The 24461-nt window shown below is 53.0% G+C and overlaps 1 protein-coding gene across 5 annotated transcripts in view; it reads right to left on the bottom strand.

Annotated features, from left to right (window-relative positions):
- Positions 1-187: 187 nt before the first annotated feature.
- Positions 188-24461, bottom strand: part of Col18a1 (collagen type XVIII alpha 1 chain) — a 55986-nt gene continuing 31712 nt past the window's right edge. For 2 of the 5 annotated variants that reach the window (XM_027394275.2, XM_027394276.2), the window contains exons 10-41: positions 24310-24387; positions 23999-24052; positions 23677-23835; positions 23165-23227; positions 22353-22379; positions 20678-20809; positions 19795-19857; positions 18937-18963; positions 17957-17992; positions 17389-17460; positions 17077-17112; positions 16726-16815; positions 15335-15364; positions 15207-15233; positions 14823-14885; positions 14491-14565; positions 13594-13620; positions 13334-13387; positions 12924-12998; positions 11493-11561; positions 11014-11056; positions 10456-10518; positions 7659-7702; positions 7216-7344; positions 6589-6733; positions 6425-6498; positions 6032-6163; positions 4844-4876; positions 3579-3827; positions 2843-3040; positions 2209-2324; positions 188-1424 (exon numbers count right to left, since the gene is read on the bottom strand). In XM_027394275.2, coding sequence (XP_027250076.2) covers positions 1211-1424; positions 2209-2324; positions 2843-3040; positions 3579-3827; positions 4844-4876; positions 6032-6163; positions 6425-6498; positions 6589-6733; positions 7216-7344; positions 7659-7702; positions 10456-10518; positions 11014-11056; positions 11493-11561; positions 12924-12998; positions 13334-13387; positions 13594-13620; positions 14491-14565; positions 14823-14885; positions 15207-15233; positions 15335-15364; positions 16726-16815; positions 17077-17112; positions 17389-17460; positions 17957-17992; positions 18937-18963; positions 19795-19857; positions 20678-20809; positions 22353-22379; positions 23165-23227; positions 23677-23835; positions 23999-24052; positions 24310-24387 — 2697 coding nt within the window. In that variant the 3' untranslated portion in view covers positions 188-1210. Of the gene's footprint in view, positions 1425-2208; positions 2325-2842; positions 3041-3578; positions 3828-4843; positions 4877-6031; positions 6164-6424; positions 6499-6588; positions 6734-7215; positions 7345-7658; positions 7703-7832; positions 8134-10455; positions 10519-11013; positions 11057-11492; positions 11562-12923; positions 12999-13333; positions 13388-13593; positions 13621-14490; positions 14566-14822; positions 14886-15206; positions 15234-15334; positions 15365-16725; positions 16816-17076; positions 17113-17388; positions 17461-17956; positions 17993-18936; positions 18964-19794; positions 19858-20677; positions 20810-22352; positions 22380-23164; positions 23228-23676; positions 23836-23998; positions 24053-24309; positions 24388-24461 lie in introns of those variants that run through there. The other 3 variants (XM_035451822.1, XM_027394277.2, XM_035451823.1) reach the window with 2 other exon arrangements.

Below are 24461 nucleotides of genomic sequence, written 5' to 3'. Positions count from 1 at the left end.
GTGCAGTCGTACACACCTGTTCACACGTGTGCCTAGGTCTGTATCCATGTACACATGACTATACCCACACTCACCTGTACTCCCTTTGCAGGACTCCAGCTGGGAAGTGCAGGGACAGAGGCTCCCAGATCTCATCTTGGGTGGTGTGTCCCTTTCATCACAGGGAAGGCAACTTATAAACCAAGCGTCTGTATAAAAGGTCACTTTTATTTGGTGCCTCTTTGAAATGGCTTTCATATCACACAAGAGTCACAGAACTAGCCCCACTGGATTTGTCCCGATCCTTGGGCAGCGGAGCCTGGGGTAGGCACAGTGGCTATGATGGGCCACCCATGGACCTGAGCACGCACGTCCCTCCCATAGGACAAGTGCTTTGTGCCGCCGCTATGAGATTCGTGGACTTCACGCTGGTGAGCAAGGAAGGACAGGTTGCTGTCAGAACTGGACTCTTGGGCTTGGTTGGGTTTGGTTTCTGCTCTGGATGGGATCTCATGGGTCACCAGGGAGGCCAGTCTGAGAGACAAGCCTGAGGCAAGCCCATGTCATATCTGGCCCCCAGCAAAAGGAGCACGTGAACTAAATCTGACCACACTCCTGTTCTCTAGTGACAGGGAACAGGGTTCAGGTCTGGGTTCACAATGAGTACTAGCTTGGAAACCTGCTCTGGCAGGGAGTGTTGTTGCTGGAAAGTGGGGGGAGGCAGAGAGGAGGCATGGGTGGTCCCAGTTACCACCTGGTGAGCAAGTGCCTGCCTGTACTACTGACAGTCACTGGGTGGTGAAAGGAGAGTCCTAGCTGCCCTGTTCTGTCCCAGGGTCTGTCCGCAGCACTCACACATGACTGCCTTTTGAAGGATCTGTGCACAGAAAGATGCCAGGCTAGAGAAAGTCTGCAGGTCTTAGGCAACAACCTAGGGCAGCCTCCTCCTGAGACCCAGCTATGGCCTGACTTCACCATAGAGCTCCACCAAGCGTGTTGGAAGATCTGTGACACAGACTGGCCAGTTCAAGTGGGAGAGGAAGGGCAGGAAGTCTATTTTAAATGTTTAAAAAAATATACTCTTTGGCTTCCTTTTATTTCTTGAGGATTACATGAAATGTGAACTATACAGGATCGTATCCCAGCCAGGCCCCGGGCGCTGGCCAGATGCTCCCTGCACTGTGTCCGTCCTTTGTACCACCTCTGCCCACCATTCTAGCTGGCAGAGGCCCTACTTGGAGAAAGAGGTCATGAAACTATTCTCAATGCACAGGACGATGTAGGTGTTCTGGCAGCTCGCAGCCTTCTGTTCCAGCAGCCTGCCTGACAGCAGGGAGGAGGCCTGACCTGTAGCCCCCGTAGCTTCCGTCCGCCATGTCTCACAGTAGCTCTCCATCAACCTGCGCCCGCTGGGGTCTGAGCCATGCCATATGTTCTTCTGAGGCCTGCAAGGCATATAGACTGTCAGCGACCTGCAGCCCTGTCCTTCCAGGTCTGCCCTCTGGGGCAGAGAAAATAAAGGCATCCGCTATATTTGGGGACAGCAGTGCAATGGGACAGGGAAAGGCCTCTGTGACTTAGGTTCACTTCCTAGATGTGTATGTCCTCTTGTAGAGGAAGAGGGTGTTGAGGGTACAGCCTGGGACGGGACCTCTGGGCTAGCCTTTCACCCACTGATAAGACCTGGCTTCAGGAACCCTTGCTTGATAAATGCTAGGAGTGAGCTCTACTGCCAGGGCTTAGCCCCTCGGCTTATGTCGGGGCCGGGAGGGCCCTCATGAGTGCCTCTTGGGGGAATGCAGATGGTCAGGGCTCAACTACTACCCAGGGAATTTTGTCTAGCTCCCCAAGCCACCCTTCAAAGAGCAGGGACATTGGAACAGGAGTCTGAGCTGCCAGGTGCAGAGACAATGGGAATGACACCATTCTGGGGATAGCCCAGCTGTTTGTCAGCATTTCAGGTACTTTCTGTGACCGAGTGCTATGCTAGGGAGCCGTCTTGCAGAATCCATATTTTCCCGTGGCATTTACATGGCTGAGCAGTAGAGTTAATTAAGTAGTCACGGGTGATGAATGAATCTGCCATGGCTTTGAGGGTGTTGACAGGCTCATGTTTGAACATACTGTGTCCGTCCATTCTCGTGTTCTTCTAAGGTTCTGTGATCTTCTGTATAGACTGTGTCAATCTAGAGACTGAGGTCTTGCCTCTTCTAATGCTGGGAGACCTACCAGGCTGGGTGTCTTAGGACATCTCTGCCGTCGAAAGAAAAGATGCGGGCCCCAGGCTGCAGTTGACCCTGGGAGCCTGAAAACAGAGCATCCCAGCTGGCAGACAGCACCTCATCCTACGGGAGACACAGCAGGGACTTCAGCCACCATCACATCAGGCCAGAGATCACACAAGACCAAGGAACACATTGAGGCAGAGGAACCCCTTCTCCAGAGTACACCCCATCACATCGGGTGAGACCCATAGGTGCCCTCCCAAGCCTGAGACACTGGGATCTGTAAGTCCACATCATTGGTTCTGGGAAATGCTGCTATAAGAACACCAAGAATCGCAGCTCTTTTTATCACAAAGACACAGTAATAAAGCCACATGACAGATCCTGTGGCAGAGGGGCCAGGCTAGGTGGCACATAGAAATGGCTCCAGGCCACTTTGACTATGTGGTCAGCAACATAGGAACCACTAGAAACATCCATGGGACAAGAACCAGGACCCTGGGAGGTGCAGAGGTAAGAGGAGCTTTGCAGGGGACACTGGGGAAATCTTGAGACGCTGCTGTGCATTCACATCCAAGGCCAGGGCATGGGTACATCTGGGGACATGCTTTTGACCTCTCAGGACAGGCTCTACCCACCTTCAGGTTGACAATGGGCACAGCCCCACGGTCAGCACGACGCACAATACTGTAGAGGTCCTGCAGCCTAGAGGACAAGAAGGCACGGAAGGTGCCAGCCAGCCCCACGGCTCGGGCCTGCTGGAAGCACTGGAAGTCCGCCCCACGGATGCCACGCATGCCACCTGACAGTGGGCTGTTCAGTGCCACCAGGTGGAGCTGCAGGAAAGTTTACGTAGGATTATATCATAAGCAGTGTCGCATGTGACCTTCTAGCCTGTAGGCTGCACGGTGCACACAGGCAGAGCCCACTGAGGGCTGAATGTATAAGATAGCAATAACAACCTTCTGGCCCCTTTTAGCCCAGGATATCAGAAGCTGTCTGAGGCACTGTGGTCCCAGAAGCTCCCTAAGAGAGCCCCTCATACCCTTCCTGTGAGTGAAGTTGAGGCCAGTTCAGCCTGCTGGGTCTGGAGCAGCTACCCATCCCTGGTTGTCCCAGCCTCCTCTAGGGCAGAGGCATAGCACAAGCATGGTCCATTGCTTTCTCCAAGTCTTTGATTTCACTGACAACCACTAAGCCACCAGAGAGAAGCAAGTCCCTGGCCTAAGTGATGAGTGGCCCCATAGCAGCCAGAAGAAGCCCACCCATAGATCTCTGCTCACAGTATTCCCTCTGGCAGCTCTGGGGGGATTCCCTCCATCCTACCAGGGCTGGGGCTGGATGAACACATGCCTCTCCACCCCAGACACTCACCACTGGCTGGAAATCGTGGTGAGTGTGAGCAGGTGAGCCTGTGGGGTGAGCTGGCGGCAGGTACGCATAGGAGCTGTGGTGGTGTGGAACTCCGGGGTAAGGCTGTGTGTCTGGCAGCCGTGGTGGGTTGGCCAGGATGTCATCTGCCCGCCAGGGCCGAGCCGTGGAATAGGAGTGCTCCCGCCGGGTGTATGGGCTGCCCTCGTGAAGCTGCACCACTGGGGGCTGCAGAGCTGCTACCTCATTGCCCTGAGAATGGAAGCGCACAGTGCCTGGAGTAGCCTCTTCCCTTCCTATCCATTCTGTGCTCTTGGGTAGCACAGGGCTGGGCCCAAGGTGGTGAGAAGGGAGCTGTACCCTGAGCCATGGGTGCAAGCATGAGCTAGCCCAAGATACTTGAATGGGTTGCACTGCCCTCTGGTCAGGCCCCTAAACCTCCCTGTGCTCGGAAGACAGTCCTCACTCATCACAGACTCCTTAGGGTTCCTGGCTGCTGCTCAGGCTAAGACCCTACATCATATTTGTCGATCGTCATGCGTTGTTTGAACTTGCCGAGAGGCTCGCTCTACAAGTGGAGTTGCCTCCTCCCCCCATTTCACACCCAAGCATGTTTATCTCCAAGTATCCTCCAAGGTCCCCCGTCTGGAGATGGCCCCTCTAACTGTGATGTAGAGGGAAGAAAACAGCAAAACAGCCCAAGAGTAAAACACAGTGCCCTTGAGGATGGCTAGAAGGTGACCCATGACCATTGTTTGTCCCATGGCATAAACATGCCTTGAGAGTCAGCTGTGGGAAGCTCAGTGTAAGCTCAGCCATGGGGAGAAAGCTCAGTGGGGAACTCCAGCTGATGCCTTGACTTCCCCAGTCAGTTTCTGCTAGATAGTGTGAGTGTCCAGTTTAGTGACGTCTTTTCCCCAGAACTCTCTTAGGAACTCCAGCTGGCTGCCTTAAAGCAACCTCCACCCCGCACACACCCCAGTCATCAATTTCTACTAAATGTCTTAAGCATCCAATTTGATAATGCTTTATTTATCTACCTATCTGTTAATAATTCTTTCACTTCAGTTGGTTGTGTACTTAATAAACACTCTCACTCCAAGACAAAAACAGAGCTACTGCAGACCATTCTCAGGATTGCACAGATCCCGTCACCAACCTCCAGCCACACATACTTGGTCCCCAGACTTCAAGGAACAATGTGGCCTTCCTGGGCTCTGTCCCCATGCTAACTTCTAACAGCTGTACAGAGGGCAAATATTCCTTACCGTCCCATGTGGGAGTGCTGTCCGGGCCTCCAGCTGGAAGATAACAAACAGCAGGGGTTACAGCAGCATGCTTCAGGGCCAGAGCCCCTATCTGCCACCGTCTTCCCACAGCCCCTCCCCCTAGAAGAGGCCTGCAGAAAGAGGGAGGTGACTATACCTCACTCTTGGACACTAAGTGAACAGTGAGCACTGGTTAGACCTATTGCTAACACCAAAGAATTTTCCCTGGCCAGACAAAAGGGCTGGTTGTCGGGAAGGCATTGTAGGCCAGGCCCATAGACCCAGAGCCCAAGAGGTGGTATCCAGCAGCCATCATGCATCTTGGGGCATCCTACCAGTACCAAGGATGCTCATCACAGTGGTATTTATTGGTGTGTGTGTGTGTGTGTGTGTGTGTGTGTGTGTGTGTATGCATAACTGATATGTGCCCGTGCCATGGTGTATGTGTGCCAGTCAAAGGACCGCTTTGCAGAACTGGTTCCCTCCTTCCACCTTTTGTGGGTTCTGAAATCAAACCCAGGTTGACAGGCTCGTGTGGCACGTGTCTGTACCCACTGAGCCATATGGCCAGGCCCGCAGTGGTGTTTATATAGCACAATGCTGGGATCCAAAGCATATGTAGTCTCCGTGCACATCGAGGCCATCATGCCAAGATGAGCCCCGATGCTTTATCCTATTACACCTCCCTTAGAGGACGGTTTTAGAACCCCGGCCATGAGCCACCTGGGGTCTAGAGTTAGGACCCTACCTCATGTTATGCTGCTGTGAACTCGCCCTGCCCCCAACCTGGGGTTATGTTGAACATTTGGTCCCCAGTTGGCAGTGCTGTTTGGGAAGACTGTGGAACCTTTAGGAGGTGGAGACTCACGGGAGGACATAGACCCACTTCCTCTCTGCTTGCTGCTCCCTGACTACAGAAGCCATGTGACCTGACATCCTTGCCACTGTGCCTTCGTCACTGCCGTGGACCGTACCTCAAACCATGAGCCTAAGTAACCTGTCCTCCTTAAGGTACTTCTCCTTAGGGATTTGGTCTCAGCAACAATAAAAGTAATTAATCAACATTCATTTATTGCTAACCCTGAAAGTGCAGAGGAACTCATGCACCATTCTTTAAAGTTCAAAAAAAAAAAAAAAATCCTTCCATCCTTGTTGTGGGTGTTGGAGGGAGGGTCCCTGAGAACTCACCAGCACCTTCCGGAAGCCATTTCTAACACGTACGTAGAGCTCTTCCCTCTCAGCCACGAAGATAAGCCAGCCCTCAGGCACCTCACGCACCTTGTCCAGCATGGTCTGGTATGTGGCCCAGATCCTCACCTGCTAGAACCCCAATGCAAGTCCAGTATGGGACCTACTGCCAAGAGTACCCAGAGCTCCCAGGATTTGAGAGGCCAGAGGGTGACCCTGGGTAGGCATCCTTCTTTGTCAGGCTGTCGCCAAGGAGGAGGAGTGGAGGTTGTAGAAGTGGGTACCTTGGAGATCCTATGGTCCCGTAGACACTGATGGTAAGGACTTCCTGACATGCCACCTGCCTCCCCAACCCTACTCCAGATCTCAGACCTTGGCCAACTGGACACTTACCCCAGCAGAGGCACCCATGGCTCCTGGGGGACCTGGGGGGCCAGGGGGACCCGGAGGACCAGGAACACTGACAGCTATGAAAGAGATATCAAGCTGGAAACTCTTGGCCACATGGGTAGCCCTCAGGGACCCCAGGCCCACTCCCCATTCTCCACATAACTTACTCTGCCTGTGAGGGCCAGGGAAGGAAGGAGGTCCTGGAGGTCCTGGAGGTCCTGGGGGGCCCTGACGCCCCTCATAGCCAATGCCAGGGGGTCCCTGAGGGCCAGGAGGGCCAGGTGGGCCCCGGATGCTCTCTCCCTTCGGACCCTAGGAACAACAAAGAAACCTTCCATGGTACCCTGCATGCCCTAGGCTGGGACTGCATCTGCGCATAGCCTCAGAGGTGGAAGTAGCTTTTGAGATGGGTATAGCACTGCCTACCACAGGACCCCTTTTGCTGGGGATGCAATCCAGTACAAAGGAGAAGCCTCAAGGCCTCCCAGTGTCCCTGTTCCCTCAAGTCCTCATGACAGCTGTGATGGTACACCGCTGGGGTCTGCTCGGTCCTGCTCAAAGCCAGGGATAGCGGCAGATGGGTAGCAGCAGGAAAGCGGCCATGAGGCACAAATGAGCCCACCCTGGTCCATGTGCCCACCCAGCCTCATGCCTGGGGAAGCCAATAAATATGGGGTCTTGGGCAGATGAGACTGTGGGATTTGGTGAGTCAGGGTACCCAGCCAGGCAGGATGTGTCCCTTGACTTTGCCCACGGTGTGTGGACACCTGCAGGAGGCCTGGGGTCAGGCTTACCGGAATCCCAGGGTAGCCAGGGGGGCCAGGTGGTCCAGGTACACTTGAGCTGAAGAATCCACCTCCAGCAGCCCCAGGTTCTCCCCTCTCTCCTTTCTGTCCAGTGTCCCCTCGCTCTCCCTTGTCACCCTACAGGTGGAAATGGTTATCTGAGCCAGGTGGGGATAACAGGATGGCACTGACCCCACGAGTCATGGGCACCTCCTTGATCCCCAGTGCTTGCTGTTCCAGACCCAGCTAGGCTCCCACCATCTGCTGTATCCACCCCAACCCCACTGGCCTGGGGCAATGAGTATCCACAGGGCCAGTGCTCCTCATGGAGGCAGAAGAAAAGTGGCTTGGCTGAATGTCACTAGACTCTGTCACTAGGGACAAAGACACCTGCCTAGACACCAGTCACCCACCCCATAAGGACATTTCTTTCCCTCAACAATCTCACCCACCTTCATTTCTGCTCCCAGGTGGAAGAAGTCGAGGGGGAACTGCCCTACAGGGTAAGAAGGCAGGTTGAGAGTGTACTGAGATGACAGCGTAGACTATACAGTTTCTTCTCCCCTCCCCCACCCCACCCACCTCCATCAATTAGGGTAAGGACCACACATTTTCTTAAATTGTAAATGTTTATGACTGGCCATTGGCTTTTCTGATGGCTGTCTACCCAGTGGCCTGGAGAGATGCACTCACACATTCTGACAGTTGCCCTACAGATCCTCATGGGTGGTGCGCACTGAAGCCATGATATCTGTGTAATCTGGCTTCTTCTTCCTCTAGACCCCTTGCTTCAAGAAGCCTGGTCCTGTTCCCTCTCCCAGGGCCTCTCCTCTGAGCCATTTCCTGTTGTCTCAGTTTACAATCTCAAGGAGACATTTTGGCATCTTCAAAGAATTAACTTGATCTTTAGATTTTTTTTCTTGATCTCTGTTATACATAAATAAGACATAACTTCTTTTATTTCTGTTCCCAAAATGCCTTCCTGTTTTCATCAAATGTGACACTTGCTTTCTAGAACCTTGGGCCGGAGGCACAGAAAGACTCCATTTAAGGCTGTAATTTTGTGAACAAAGGGGTTAACCCATTTTTTCAGGGATAGCAACCTTGGGTCAGTTTTTGCTGTTTCTGTCCTCCTGGAAGACCCTGCCTTGTGGAATCACTCCCTCTTGGAGGCCCTTTGCTACTACATGAGATGGTCAAGAACAGTGATTCCATGCCTACCACCCCTAGCCCAGAAATCTTACAGGTGTGTCACCTGGGGCTGGAGGTGACGGCTCCAGCTTCTGGACCTCTGTAGAGCCAAGCCAAGGTCTGTGGGACCCCATGACCTATGAGCAAGGGGTCTCTCTGACCCAGTCCATTGGGGACTCATAGGACCCAGCTATTCAGGCGTCTGAGAGATGCTTTTCCAGCATCATCATCATAGGCTGCCTCAGGGTCTTTTGCTTCTCCTTTGACATTCTAGCTGCCTGGACCAGTGCTGCTGCTGGGGCAGTCCTCCAATGCAGGTACCCACTCACCATGGGCTTCTACCACATTTCACAAGACCGCCATCCCCTAAACCTGCAGAACACACTTCTGCCTGCAGGGACTAGTCCCGGTGGCTGGCATGTGACCAGAGATGATGTAGACGATCATTTGGGGCTGCTGAGCCCTTCCGTCTCCAGGTTAAATGTTTCCAATGATGGCATATTTCCCTGACTTGTCAGTTTTCTTCTCTATCCCGAAGTTCTGTTATTGTAGGCACATGAGTTCAGTTACTGGATTGTTCTGGCAGATAGGCTTGGATCAAGATGAGTGCTTTTTAATTCCAGCCCATGTTTCCTAAGATCCACTTGGTCACAGACACAGACACACACACACACACACACACACACACACACACACACACACACACACTCACTCACGCACGCATGCACTTTGCTGGCCATTGCTAACCTCCTTCTCCTGGGACAATTCCCTCCATCCTGGTCCTCTAGCTTGCCCTCGTCCTAAGGGAAGGGTCTCCCTGTGTCTCTCTGGGCAGCCAGTCCACTCCCATCCTGACTGCCAACAGAAGCACCCACGATCGGCTGCTGAAACCTGGGTTCAAATCAACTTTGTCCACTGTTTCCTACATGTCCCTGCTCTGCTCCTTCTCCCTCTTCGTTGTCATTTGCATCAAGCTTTGCTGTGTATTTTTGTGAGTCATTTGTTTGTGCATAGGGCATCTAGCTGTGCATTCTTCTGTTCCTGGCTTTCTTTCAAGTTCATCTGCACCCTTGACCTCAGCTAACATCAGAGAGACTGTGCTCCAGAGAGTCTGGGCCTGCGGCCATGCAGCCTGTACTCTTCCTGCTGTGCTGCTCAGCTGTTGCCCACCTCCCCCTTTCTGGGTACCAATTCTGTCTCTCCCAGGAGTCTTGGGAGAGCCCGAAAATCAGGCTGCTTGCTCCCTCTTGTGCAGTCATACTCCCGGCCGTGGGATTCTGTAGCATGAGCCGCCTTCTGATGTTCTGAAGCACACAGGGTCTTTTTCTTGTGCATCCTTTGACTATGGGAAGCACAGCAAATCTTTTTTTTTTTTTGGCTTTGGAAACTCGGGGTCATTTTGCCCTCAACAGCTGTTTCTTTTTGGTTCTCCAGTGACAAGAATGTTAGAGCATCGCTGTGTCTGTCCTCCCTCTGTGGACCTTCTCTCTTTCTGTGCTCCCACTGGCGAGGTGCTGAGATGGCCTCTCCTGGATCACCCTTGCTGTCCTGGTGTGTGAGTGTGGGGGAGGGGGGAACTGTAGCCCCTAGCTCTCTGAACTCTTGTCTCCCAGGATTTACCCAGACAGCCCTCTGCTCTCTGAGATAATTCTTTTTCCTTATAGCTTTGGGGCACAGTACACTCTAAATCTTGGTCCCAGCCTGGTAACCACTTTCTAGAAGACCTGGGTATCTGGTCTTCCCTCTCCATGTCTGGTAGGGTCTTGGTTCCAGTGCCTGTATCTTCTTTATCATGACAAACACTCTGAGTGCTGTTGGAGGGCAGAATCTGGGGCTGGTATTGAGCAGGATCCCACTAGCAAATGAATACTAATGCTTTTGTGATTTAAGGGAGTGGTCCCAGCTCTCTTCCCAGCTGGTCCCCCTCCATCTCACTTTGCCCCTCCAGAGGGCTGGGCAGTAACCATGGCATAGTGGGTGCCCCGCACCCCAAGACTCTAGTGCTCCCACTGACTGTACCCAGTGGCCCTCGGCCTGGACGGTGCCAAGCATGCTCACCTGGAGGCCCAGGTGGGCCCACCTCTCCTTTATCACCCTTCGGTCCTGAAGGCCCCTGCACACCTGGGGGAAGAAACCCCAAGGCTATCAGGGAAAGCCTGGTCAAGTCCCCTCCCACTAATGTCACCAATCCTGGCTATTGTGTGCACAGGATGGGTCTAGAGCAAAAAGGCTACCAATGGATTTGGGGCGGGGCGGGGGGGGGGGGGCATGACATGACACAGGGACAGTCAGCTCATGAGGATCAAATGTGGTGGCTGGGGATACTGGCACTACTCTATGTCCCTACTGATAGATGGGTGGGGCTGTTCCTGCACCCACTGAGAAATACTGGGTAGTCATCCCCAGTACCAGATCCCTTAGTTAGACTCCCTGGACAGCCATGCCATATGGGTGTGATATTAGGAGTAGGGTAAAGTTGAGGACATGACTCAGGAACAAGATAGCCAGACTTAGCACAGAGTCAAGTCCTACAACTGAGTCAAGTCCTACAACTCCATTTCTCCTAATCTTCCTACCAGAGCCCCAGACTTCTGCATGCAGCCCCAGAGCCCTCACCTTGCTGTCCTGGTAGTCCAGGTCGGCCAGACTCCACAAATGCCTACAAAGAACAAGCGGGATGGGGGTGGGGTATGCTGAGGGACAATGTTCTAGAAAGGAAAACTACCAGGTTCCTCAAGGCAAGAAGTCCCAGGGCCCCTCTCCAGAGCCAAACCAGAACTCTTTCCATAGGAGCACTGAAGGGGAACAGGGTCTATGTCAAGTGTCCTAGTCACAGTGACTTCCCTGCCCTCATAGGTCACCCCCCTTGCTAAGTCTGGTGAAATTGGGGTGTCCCCAGCACCTGGGTTAAGCACCCAAGTCATTCCAGTTTGAGATGTCGCCAAGCCACAGAGTTACTCCTGTGTGGACTCACTGTTTATCCACTGCCCCCAGGTGCAGCCTACCCGACAGACCCATCCCAGAGATACCCAGAGAGGATTCCAGGGTCGTTGATGGGAGAGAAACCTCCACAAAGTGAGACTCTGGCCACTTACATTGCTGTCATAGATGGGCATCCCGGGAGGACCTGGGGGGCCCGGAGGCCCAGGGGGGCCAGGCAGTCCCTGTGGAGGGACAGAAAGCTCTGGTTAGTCAATCTCACAGGCTTGGTCATTCAAGGCTTTGACTTGAATAAAGGAAGCTGAATTTTCATGTATTCAAAGAAAGGGACGGCCTGGCCCAAGCTCTGACAACCATATACTGCCTCTGATGGGGATGCCCTTCTGTATATATGCTTCTCTTATTGGTTGTGGAATAAAACACTGTTTGGCCAGTAGAGGCAGGAGGGTAGACGGGACTAGGAGATGAATTCTGAAAAAGTAGACAGAGAGAGACGGCAAGGGATACCATGTAGAGACCAGGAGGATAGGATGCGTCAGGCATTCTCTGGTAAGATAAGGCCATGTAGAAACATATAGATTAGTAGTTATGGACATAATTAAGTAGTTATGGACATAATAATTAAGACAGAGCTAGCCAATAGAAGCCCTAGCCATCTGCCAACAGTTTAATAATTAATATGTCTCTGTGTGCTTATTTGGGGCAAAAGCAGCAGCAGGACCAGGTCGGAAAGAAACCCCCAGAGACACTGCCTCTGTGAAGGGCCTCTCGAGGACCCAGGTAAGGAATAGATGGCACCCTACATGGCCTTCCTTCCCCAAGATAGCTCCAGGGGGTGAGGGGAGGGCTATGAGCATCTGTGTATTTGCTGGCACCTCAGATTAAGGGATACACTCCCCGCAAGGAAAACAGTATTTAACATAATTTTAAAAATCATCTCTGAGGATGAAATCCAAGAGCCAGTCTTTCCCAATGGGATGGATGTGACTGGCCTGCTGCTCTGCGAGCTCTGCTGTTTGCTCTGGATTTTGCATGGTGTTAGTTGGCGTTAATGCACGGGGAGGCGGCCGGCAAGAACCCAGCAGCAGCAATGACCATCATGAGTGGGAACTCTCTGAAGTACTTATATCTGGATTTCCATGCCCACCTCTGCTCTCGGCAAGGTAGGTGAGAGGCAGGAGTCACAGTCATCCTGGGGGGAGAGTCCCCGAGTCTCTGAGTGGCTGTCCCCAGTGGAAAGGCAAGAGATGCCATGAGACAAAAATCCTCAATAAGTCCCTAAGGCAGCAGCTGTTTTAAAAGTCACAAAGCTGTGTTGGTGGCTCCAGAGAAAGTATGCCCTGAGGCTCTGTGGCTCTCTCTCCTGGGTGTAGAAACATGCAGATATGTTTGTGCATGTGTAGTTGCGAGGGTGCTCACATATACATTGAGCATGTATGCAGGCGTACCTGTCAGGACCAACATGTCTAATTCCATCGTCAGCCGTCTGAAACAGCCTGCTGAATGACCCGAGGGGCCCTGACCTAGCCATTCTTGTTCCCTGGTGTTCCAAGCCATGCATTCGCCATTATAGGAAGGACACTTACCCTCATGCTAAACCCAAGGCTGGCATCTCCAGGCTCCCCTTTCTCTCCCTTTAATCCATTTGTTCCGGGACGACCCTGGACAGAAGAGAGCGGCAGGGCTTGTTGGGCACTGGGCAGGTTGTGCATAGCCCCATCCTTCCCAGAGTCAAGCCTTCACACTCCTGCCCAGAAGCTAGAGGAAGCAGGAGACTGGCTAGAAGGACCTAGGTCAGAGCCTCCTTTGGCTCAGGGCCTTCTATGGGGTGTCATATGAGGTGTACTCGTAGCCCAGATAAGTATTAAGACATTGGCCACGCAGATATGATTGCTGTACCCAGGAGAAGGAAATGAGGGGCAGCTGGCCATTTTCTCCAAAGCCCAGCCCTCTGCAGGCCCCAGGTGCTTTCCACCCACTATGTCCAAATCCTCACCGGCCGTCCAGGGAAGCCGATTTCACCCTTGTGCCCAGGTCGCCCATAAGGACCCTACAAAGAGAATGATTTGTTGGAGGGTGGGTGAGGCCTCCTAGTGAAGAGGGAGGGGCCATCCCAGGAAAGGACCAGGGCTGCCATCTTTGAGGAACTGCCTGTTGTCATCTGGAGCAACCAACCCCCACCCCATGTTTTCAATGTGGCAGTTGATACAAATCCTGGGCCATGAGCTCAGTGTAACAGACAAGGACATTACTCACCGGGGGTCCTCGGAAGCCTGGTTCTCCCTGGACAGAGAATCAGTGGTATGTCAGGGAGCTATGGCTAACCCCACCCACCCACCGCCTGCCCCCTGGAGTCCTTGTACCCATCTGGATGTGCTAGGCTGGCAACCAAGGTTGCTAGCCAGGACAGGACAGGATGGACACCAGCATTAGGGACCAGGTCTGGGTTGAGATAAGATGGATGCGCCCCGAGTCTGTGGGATCCAACTTACACAGTGTGTAGCTAGGGTCAGCCAGTCTCACTCAGCTATAGAGCCTCTGCGAGCAGAGGGTTCTCTGGGCCTGGGGAATCGTTAGCTCACTCCCTAACAACACTGCAGGCCAGCGAGAATCCATTCCTGATAGTCACCAAGAGTTTCCAAGGCCCTTCCCCTGGCACCTCCTTGGAAGGCCCACTGGGGTAGAAGCCCAAAACATAGTCTGAAGAACAACTCCTTGCCGGCTGAGCACAGGCTTGGGCTCAGGTTCCTGCAGGCTCAGGACATAGGAAGGAGGAGATCTAGATACCTCAGTTACACAGATACCTGCACATGGGGTGGTCCCAGCAAGGCTTGGGCCCCTTCATCGCCCATAGGCAACAGCCAGGCAGAAGAGTGAGCACACTGGGCCATGGCTTATATCACTAACCTTCCTATAGGTGAGCTCAGCCAACAGCAGCCAAGGGATAATACAAGCCATTGGCAGGTTTGGGGGCCATGAGGACATACCCAGGATAGTTGCAAGAAGCAAAAGGAGGGGAACAGAAGCAGGCTATGGGAGGCCTGGGGAACCCTATTCAGGAGAGGTTTGAGTGTGTCCTGATCCTGCCTCTCTGTCAGGACGCCCCCACCCATGCTGTCTTCACAATGTCAGAGAACCCAACCTCATTCTCACCTTGGCTCCTTTCTGGGCGTGGCCCAAGGCTCTGCCATCAGGGCCAAAGATAGCACCTGGCTCTCCCTTCTCACCCTGAAATGGCAGGACAGGAAGGACGGATCAGGGATCAGTCATAGGCCTCAGATATGCTCCAAAACAGAAACAGAGGAAGGGGGTCCTGGCCTGCCATGGGGAGGTTATGGCCAGACCCCTCTGAGTTAGGGTAATAGAGACAGCATCCAAGTATCCTAAGGGCCCAGCCTGCCACAGGAGCCATCACCTGGAAAGATAGGATCTGGAGCAGGTCTGTGGTTACTACAAAAGGAACAGATGGTACCCCAGCCCCTTACCTTGGGCCCTGGAAGACCCTGCTCGCCTTTAGAACCCAGGTCACCCTTCGGCCCAGCAGGTCCCTACAGCAAAGACCAGATAGCAATGAGGGTCTCTAACCTAATGTTCCTTAGTCCCCATATCCACCATATCCTGTGCCTGGTGGTTGCTCCCTGGTCTTATGCCAGCCCTTCAGGTCCTGAACAATTATAGATAGCAAGGGTACCGCGTTATACCCTCCAGCTCCCATTATCTTCCTGATAGCATCATGTCCTCAAGGACAGTGACTGTCCCCACCAGAGCCCACACTACTGTCCTGTGTGTACCAAGAGCACAGCCCACGCCCACCCCCAGTGCCAGGGCACTGTCGGGCAAGCATTCATCTGTGACAACAAGCTACTTACAGGGAAGCCTGCATACCCTGGCTTGCCCTGTGGAAAGAAGGGGGCCATGAGTTCTGAGGATACACTGCTCTCACAAGTGGTCTAACCCAGCTCCCCTGGGTCCTTCGTGGAAGCAAGATGGCACTTACCTCAGGTCCTGGCGTGCTCACTACTGCTCTCTGTCCCCAGGCCATTGGGAAATAAAAAAATTAGAGGAAAAGAAAAGAAAGATGTGTTTGAGTTGAAAGTCACCTGGTATCACATTAGCCACAAGCACACAAAAGCACGTCCAAAGTGGACTTTAGAAGACCACTGTGTTTTTGGCAGTATGCCTGGGTTCTCTCTGCAGGTGCCCAGGTGACAACTGACCCATTTCCTGGTGAGTCCCCCTTCCTAAGAAAGACTCTCCCATTGTGGAGCAGCCAGGGCTGGCATCACTCTACAGCCCTGTTACACACCCAGCTGGTGTCACTTTGCAGCCCTGTTATACACCCAGCTGGCATCACCCTGCAGCCCTGTTACATACCCAGCTGGCGTCACCCTACAGCCCTGTTACACACCCAGCTGGTGTCTCTCTGCAGCCCTGTTATACACCCAGCTGGCGTCACCCTGCAGCCCTGTTACATACCCAGCTGGTGTCACCCTGCAGCCCTGTTACACACCCGGCTGGCGTCACTCTACAGTCCTGTTACACACCCAGCTGGTGTCACCCTACAGCCCTGTTACATACTCAGCTGGCATCACCCTGCAGCCCTGTTACACACTCAGCTGGCATCACCCTGCAGCCCTGTTACACACTCAGCCTGCTGCATATGTTCCTGTTCATTGTGTGGGAGCATCCCCCCCTGCTGGGGGCTTTTCCTATGCTTCACTGTCATACCAGTGTCCCCTGAATGAAGATGACCAGCTGTGGCTTTTGGATCTACCCCAATCTCAGAGCCCTTGCCCCTGCCTTCCCCTAGGCCTCACACAAATGCCATCTTTTTTTTTTTCCTTCAATCAATTCCATGGTGTCTGTCCACTCCTGGAAGCAGGAGACCTGAGCCAGGCACTCTTGTGACCACTCACTGCCTTGCTCCCAGGACTATACTGTCCCCATCTGAGGGTACCTAGACTCCAGAAGGGATTTGAGCCCAGCTGCCACCCTAGCCATGCTCTAGCTCTGTCTAGGGCAGCCTCTCCCTCCGTTCTCAGCTCCCATGGCCCCTGAATCTGACACGCAGAAACTTGGGTTTCTTGATGCAGAGAAGTGAGCTCAATTAGCAGCTTGGCCCCTGGGTTGTGTTGTGGAGCCATGAGGGACCCATTTACTGTGGGGCTAGGCCACTTGAAAATGTTGCTGCAGGCACCACAAAAGGGCAATGGTAGCTTTTACCACCAAGAAGGCCTAGAAGCTTTGGCAAGGAGAGAGCTGGTAGCTAACATGGCCTTTTCTTGAGAAGCCAGGGCTCCTCATGCCATTCTGATGAGGCAGTGAGATCAACTATGGGCAATTCCTAGACAGAGGGATGAGCCCCGGCCCACTCCACAGTATACTTACATCTTCATTGGACACATAGAGCACGGGCCCTGGAGGTCCTGGGGGGCCAGGGAGGCCTGGCAGCCCCACTCCATCTTTTCCTGGGTTTCCCTGGAAGACAATGGCAGAGAGGTAACCATGCTGGTTCCTCTGGCCAGGACCCCAGAGCCTACCCATAGCCCAGGTACTAGGTTTGTAGACAGTAGTTAAGGGCTACCCCTGCTGACTTAAAGGTCTCTGTTCAACTCTGTGAGGTCACATGGGTGGCCAGGTAGTTTAAGCCTGAGGCTGGGGCATGATGGCATTCCTCACTCTGAGATCTAGGAAGCTCAACTCTTTGTCCACTGTGTACCTATGGCAACAGACACTCACCTTTTCTCCCTGGTTCCCTTTCTCTCCTTTTGGCCCCTGCAGAGACAGAGGAAATGGGTCATTGTAGACAGAACCAGAGTCCCTTCAGGGACCGGCCTACTTGGGCCTGACTTCCAAGGCAGACGGGGATTCTGTGTTTTCCTAGAACCTTGGAGAATAGATACAGGCACCCAAAACCCCGACCAGACTTGCATTTGGCTCCACAGGGCAGACATAGCAGGTGGGGGACACAGATTCCAGGATACTCTAAGGCCACCTTGGATGCCAGTTCTCTTCCTGGGGGCTTCTTTTATGCTTTCCCCTCTCACTCACCGGGGACCCAGCTGCACCTGCTCTTCCTGGGAGGCCAGGGATGCCCTGGACTCCATCTGCTCCGACTTCTCCCTGGGACAGATAAATGGAAGGGCCAGAGTCAGCCCTGCAGCCAGGCAGGCAGCAGGGACTCTTGGAAAGGAGGCCGCAGCAACTATGGGCGTGCCCGTAGCCTAGGTTTCTGCCGGCTTGGATACACAGATCTCGCTGTGGGGTGAGGAAGATGAAGACAAGGGAGACTGGTGGCAGGGAAGAGGAGGTGGATAGGGGAGGAAGCTTGTTACCCCCAACTGGTGCCTGTGTATGGGGGTGTGCCCTGAGGCAGGGGCTTGACCTGGGTAGTTTTCTCTGAATCAGGCATGTTAAATTCTAAGTAAACAAAAGTATGAGGAACAATGAAGCAGAGGAAGAATGAGGCCAGGACTGCACAGGGGTCTCACTCCATGTCTTCTATTCTTAGGCTGCCTCTAAGATGTTCCTGACATACCCTTGTCTATGAGGTTTGTGGGCCATGTGTTCTGGTCCATAGAGGCCCCTCTCCATCCCCGACCTTGGGTCAAGTACCTACCTTGGCTCCAGGTGGCCCTGTCACTCCAGGATCTCCCTATGTGGACAAAGGGTTCTATGAGCTTGGGGTATCAGCTGGTTCACCCCCAAACCAAGCTACATGCCCCTCTGTTAATCACCCAGTATGTCCTGGCCCTCCCAAGGATCCCAGGGTCCCACACTGGTGGAAGGTTTGAAGTATATCCTAGTATCATGGGGATTGGATCATTCTGGATACTATAGAAACTGGTAGCAGGTCCCACCATCTCCACTATAAGAAACAAGTCCTCTGAAATGACTTCTAACATAAAAAAAAAAGTCCACCTTTAATCCCTGCACTTGGGAGGCAAAAGGCAGGTGGATCTCTGAGTTCAAGGCCAGCCTGGTCTACAGAGTGAGTTGAGCTTCAGGATAGCCAGGGCTACACAGAGAGCCCCTGTCTTTAAAAAAATTCAATACAGGCCCATCTGAAAATCCAGTCCTTTGAAATGGTCCATCCAGTGTTTTGTAAGTCACAGAAAAACATTCTAGAAGAAGTAGGGCAACAGCAGAGGCCAGTTAGAAAGTCAGGATACCCTGGTGGGGACTATTCTGTTGTTCTCCACCCTTGCCCCCACCCTGGAGAGCCTGACTCAAGCCTAAGGGAAGGTGGGTGGCCCTGGGGCTGAGTCTATGGACTGGTGTTCCCAAGGACAAAGCCAAGAACAAAACTCTTAGGTCCTCTAGGGGACACTACCCAACTGGTCCCTGAAGCTGAGAACCATAGAGGGGTTCTGGGCTCCTCCTCAAAACATTAGCATGCTTCAGATGTGTGAAGCCAGGAATCCTAATTCCTGGGGCTTTGGAAAGATAGGCCATGACCCCACTAATGCTCGGTGCATGGGAAGGGCCATGTGGCTATTTTTCCATGAAGCTGCCTGCTGAGTTTTGCAAACTTCCATGCTGAACTCACAATGTATTATCTTGCTAGGCAGGTCTCCAAGGAAGGCCTCTCTCACTCACCTTGAGTCCTGGCAACCCTGGAGGTCCCTGTCGGAATAAAGGAAACAAGTGTTGGTGACCTGGATCTGCTTCTTCCCCTGTTGATTAGTCCTTTCCAAACCTCATGGCTCCAGTAACAACAAAAACCGTGGCATGAGCCTGGTCCGACACAAGCTCTGAGAAGAGCCATCTATTGTAAAAGCTATCTATAGGGGATTTCTTTCTGTTGTCCTTATAACCTGTCTACATTTGAAATTGCTTTAAAATAAAACTATATACTGAAAAAAAACCTCAAAGAATAGCAACAACAATAACAAGACTACTGTCGTGGTAGCATCTGCCAGTGGTAGCCCCAGAGACTAGAGGTCAGCCTGGTGTCCTCCAGGGCCAAGACTTCGACATATTGCTACTCCTCAGAGAAGGGCAGTACCCTTAAGGAAAAGTGGGACCCTGGGCAAGGCCATAGAGTTTGTGCAATCCTGCACACAAGTGCCATAATAGGCCTGCCATTTGGGGACTTTGGGACTTCAGTCCTTTGCTGACATAATCCAAAATACACACAGGTCAACAGAGAAACGTGGGGGACTCCCCTAAATACCCCATTAACTCCAGTCTACTCTGGCCAAATATATCTGTCACTCCTTCAAATTGCAGCCAAGGAAGGAATCAGATAGGGAAGGGCTTATCTACCTGTCACCCCACCACCACCCCATCCCTGAACTCCCCTCTCCCCAGACAGTTTGTGATCAGGTCGTTCTGGGGTGGAGGGTACAATGGCTCACATCCCCACACTGCTGGCAGCTCCTTGTCCTATATGAGGCTGTCCCAAGGATAGCACTAACCCGGGACCCTCCTCTGATCCCAGCTCATGGGCAATACCTGCAGCCCATCGGAGCTTCGGGCTGTTGACCAGAAGGGTATTCCAGAGCCTTCCATATCATCCTAAAGGAACATAGAAGAATCTTTATTAAGACGGAGACTTCCCTGAGGCCAGGAAATTGGAGGTGGGGGAAAGGAAAGTGGATGACTGACAGCAGAGCTTGGGTCGTGTGTGTGTGTGTGTGTGTGTGTGTGTGTGTGTGTGTGTGTGTGTGTGTGTGTGTGTGTTGAGGCAGGGGTTGGTGGTGGCGGTAATCGAACCGTGGGGGGTAGGTCACAGGGCTTTGGCCCAAGTGTGTGCAAGGGAAGCTGTACCCGGGTTACATAGCAGGTTTTCAGCTGCTAATAGTGGAGGGGCTAGGGATAGCAAGGGACAGACACTGGGACATCTGAGCATAAACCCTTGTGCTTTGAGAACACTGAGGCCAATCCAGCACTGAGCTAACCCATCCAAGATGGGAACAGGAGAAACCCACAGTGATGGGGGATGTCTTTCTGTATTTCTTATTGGTTGATAAATAAAACACTGGCCAGTAGCTAGGCAGGAGGGATAGGCGGAGCTACTGGACTAGAAGGCTGGGGAGAGGAAGGCAGAGAGGAGCCGCAAAGAGATGTCATGCTGCCCAAGGAGTAACATGCTGGATTATGGGTAAACCACAGCCTTGGGGCAATACAAGCTAGTCAATATGAAGCCCTAGCCATTGGCCAACAGTTTTGTAATTCAAATAGCATCCGTGTGTTTATTTGGGGCAAAGTGGCTGTGGGACCAGGAGGGACAGAAACCTCCATCAACACCCACATGGTGAGAGGAGTTGGGCCCTGCTTAGGAGGGGAGGCAGCTGTGGGGTATAGCCAGGCTTTCTGGGGGCCCACATTGACTCACGAATCCAGCAGCAAATCCTGGTCCTGGTGGTCCCGGGGGTCCCGGGGGTCCTGGGGGTCCAATTGGCCCAGGAGGTCCAGCCATGCCAGTCTTCCCAGGCGCACCAACAGGCCCAAGGTCTCCTTTGCTCCCCTGCACAGACAGGACAAGCTCACCCACCGTTCTTGGCTCTGGGCTTCAGCAAAGCTACACAAAACCCCAATGAACATGCTTTTCAAACATCTGAAAACGCAGGGGTAAATCACATTCCACAAAGGCATACGGTCAATTTACTGACTTAAAACAATGGTGTCTCGTGATAGTCACAGGCGCACGAGCCGGGCATCGTGGCTTTGGCCACAACGCCAGCTTCACCAGGCAGGCTGTACAATGGCCTGGAACTTGGGTCCCAACTCTCTGACAGTTGGGGACAGAGACAGCAAGAAGCAGATCAAGCAGGTAAGGAGGAAGGACAGTCCACTGGAAGGTACAGGGAGAGGAAGGTTCAGGGTGAGTCTTCAGGGGACCTGTAGCCACCAAGTACTTGGGCTAACATAGACACAGGTGTTACTATGACTTGTGATTTTGACGAACCTGGGCAACAGAAGCAAGCACATATGTACATAGGACAAGTCTAGGAACCTGAGGGACCAGGTCAAGGAAGCAGACTGAGGGAGCTCAGGTAGGAAGGTCTTGGTTCAGAAGGCCCTACTCTAAGCAGATCAGTCCCGAAGCTGGACCTGGTGGGCCAGCATGCCCCAGGTACCCTGCTGGTAGCCAAGTCACTTCTATGAAGTGAAAACTGTGACTACCCATTCTCTCCTCCTGGGCTGCTGAGAGACACACGTGACAACGACAGTATGAGAAATGCCCTTGGGTATGAGGATGTATGCTTCTATGTGGGTGTGGAATCTCCAGCTATGGATGTAGCTACTCAATTTCAGGTGGGTACCTAGTACAGCTGTCCACTCTTTCACCTTCCTTTTTAACCTCAGTAAAAAATACTTCATTTATTTATCCATGTGTGCGCACATGCGCACAGATACAAGTGCATGTATGGACAGGGGCACATGAGTACAGATGACCAGTGTCTTGTACAGATATACATGTATGGTATAGAGAAGCAAGTGTGTGCACACATTTACAGACTCGGCCCCCATCAGCCCATCTCTTTTTCATCTCCTTCTGACATATTTATCTACCCTTGGAGGCCCACGTTGCTCTCTCCTCTCTCCCCACTGGGTTTTTCTACTAGCCCAGCTCTTTCTTTGAATACCAGCCAGGATCCCTATCAGAACACAGAAGGGCCAGCATAGCATTCCCTGTACAGCAACGGGTGTGGTTGCTGGGAGTGCCCCTGGGGCTCATGATGAATTGAGCAGCTCTGATCCTGAGGCATCTGATTGAGGTACCCCAGGAGTTCCCAGGGAGTCTTCCCTTGTACCTGCCTATTGGGAGCTCATTTCTCAACCCAACACCTCTGATTTCGTTGCATTAGTAGAACTGAACACACACACACACACACACACACACACACACACACACACACACACACAGAGAGAGAGAGAGAGAGACAGAGACAGAGACAGAGACAGAGACAGAGACTATGCATTCACTGGCTGGGATGCCCCCTACACCCTGCCTGGGTACTTTTTATCAAATAGGTAGCTCTGCCAAAATGAAAATTAGCTCGTACCTTGGGTCCTGGGATGCCTACCTCGCCCTTTAGGGGAAAAAAGCACAAGATTAGACTAAATTCAGATATAGTACAGCAATCAAATAAAAGCAAACCAACAGCCCTGTGGTAACTACCTGCCCTCGAAGGGTACTGTCTTGTGTTAATGCTGACTCTAGTGTTCTCTGGGCCTGTCCCTGCTCCTTCCCTTGTCTCTTAGGGATGCTAACCCCTGGGAAGCTTAGCCAGGAAGGGACCCAGGAGAGCCCAAGGCCAGAGCATCTAAGTCCACCATTCCCACGAATGCCTCTCAGAACACCTCCGCAGCCGGGGTAGGCTTAGCTGAAAACAGAGACGAGCTCTGGGTGATGTTCATTTAAAAGGACCTTTGGCTGCTCAGCATCAATGGTGGGCCTTCCTCATCCCATTCCCAAAAAGTTCTTGGAGCAGCTCTCCAGATAGCCTCCCTCCTAACTGGCCTTTCCCTGCCAGCAGCACGAGACCATAGTATATCATGCTCAGCAGTGGCTGGCCTGCCTCTGAAGACTTTCACCAATCCAACCATACTGGGGCCTGAAATAACCTCTTCAGACCAAATGAAGCACCAATGGCTAAGCTGCCAGCCCACCTGCAGTGTTAAGAACCATATGGAGACCCTGACTTGAACCTGAGCCTGCTGGCCCCGGCACTAAGACTCTTGCTAAGCTGAGTATGCAGGCTGTGCCCACGGCCTCACCGGATGGCATGCACTCTCCACAGCCCCCAAGCATGAAGTGTTCACCACCCGCTACAGGTGTGAGCTGAGTTACATCCGCCTATAGGAGCTGACTTACAGCATTGCCTTTCTGGCCAGCCAATCCTGGTGGGCCCTCTTTGCCTGGAGGACCTGGAGGTCCCTGGGGGATAGAAGAACAAAGAGATGGACTGGACAGGATCCACGGTGAGCAGACAACAGCTGGTTACCCAGACTTCCTAAGAGCCAGGATATAAACCGTTCCCCCACAAGGTGCATGCAAGGCTCAGAAGGCAGTGTAGAAACCACTGTCCGGATTCTTTTTTGAAGCTGCCGATTGTGCTGGGGACACTCACGTGTCCATTCAGTGTAGAGTGGTTAAATGTGTGTCTCAGAGTCAACTAGTAGGCCAGCACCCCTAGAAACAGAGGGTAGCCTACCCCCATCTCCATCCTGAGAGTGACTCAGAACGGGAAGAGCCTCCCCCTTGAGGAACGGAGAAGGGAGCATGGGAGTCCTGAGGCAGATCCAGCAAGAGACCTCCCATGATGCTCCATTACCCCATTCCTAGTCAAGACAGTGCTCTGGGGCAGGGGAGGCAGCAGAACTTACCGGGGGACCAGGAAATCCGGGAGGCCCTTCCTTCCCAGGCACACCAGGAAGGCCCGCAGGTCCTGGAGCATAGGAGCTGTTGACCCCAAAGCGCCCTGGCTCACCAGGCAGTCCTGGGACACCAGGGGGTCCTGGGGGGCCAGGGAAGCCTCGTGGGCCCTGGACATGAGAGATATAGTCCATCATAGAATACATAGCCATGCTGGACAACAATCACATCCCCCAGCTAGTCTTGTCCCACCCCTGAGGGTCCCCACTGATGTCTCAGACATCACGTTCCACGTGTGCCCAGTGACACTGAGTGTGGGGTGTAGCCACTCACTCTGAGGCTCTCCAGATCTCCGCTGAAACCGGATCCTTCCATGTCAATGAAGGTCTGGGGGGGACAGGCAAAAGAAGCCACCACACGACATAGAATCATCATACTGAACACTGCACAGCACCACCCAGCTGTCCCCTAAAGACCCAAAAATGACTGAGATGGGAGGTGGGATGTCATGCTTTGCCCCATGGCCTGGCCACCATTCCAAGCCTGCGGTAGGAACCCATGCTCTTGGGCCAACACTATCAGGAGTCAGTTCCTAGGGCTGAGTACTGGGACCTGGTGTGGAGGAGGCCAAGGATGGAACTTACCAGCTTGTCCTGTCTGAAGGAGGGTCCTGGTGGCCCTGGAGGTCCTGGAGGTCCTCGAGCTCCAACACCAGGATCTCCCTGGAACATAAGATAAATCTGTCACGCTAAGGATGCAGGGCCCCCACTTTCAGTCAGGAGCTGGGACAGGAAAC

This window comes from Cricetulus griseus (assembly GCF_003668045.3).
Source record: "Cricetulus griseus strain 17A/GY chromosome 1 unlocalized genomic scaffold, alternate assembly CriGri-PICRH-1.0 chr1_0, whole genome shotgun sequence".
Classification (NCBI taxonomy): Eukaryota; Metazoa; Chordata; class Mammalia; order Rodentia; family Cricetidae; genus Cricetulus; species Cricetulus griseus.
This window is presented reverse-complemented; position numbering and strand designations above follow the sequence as displayed.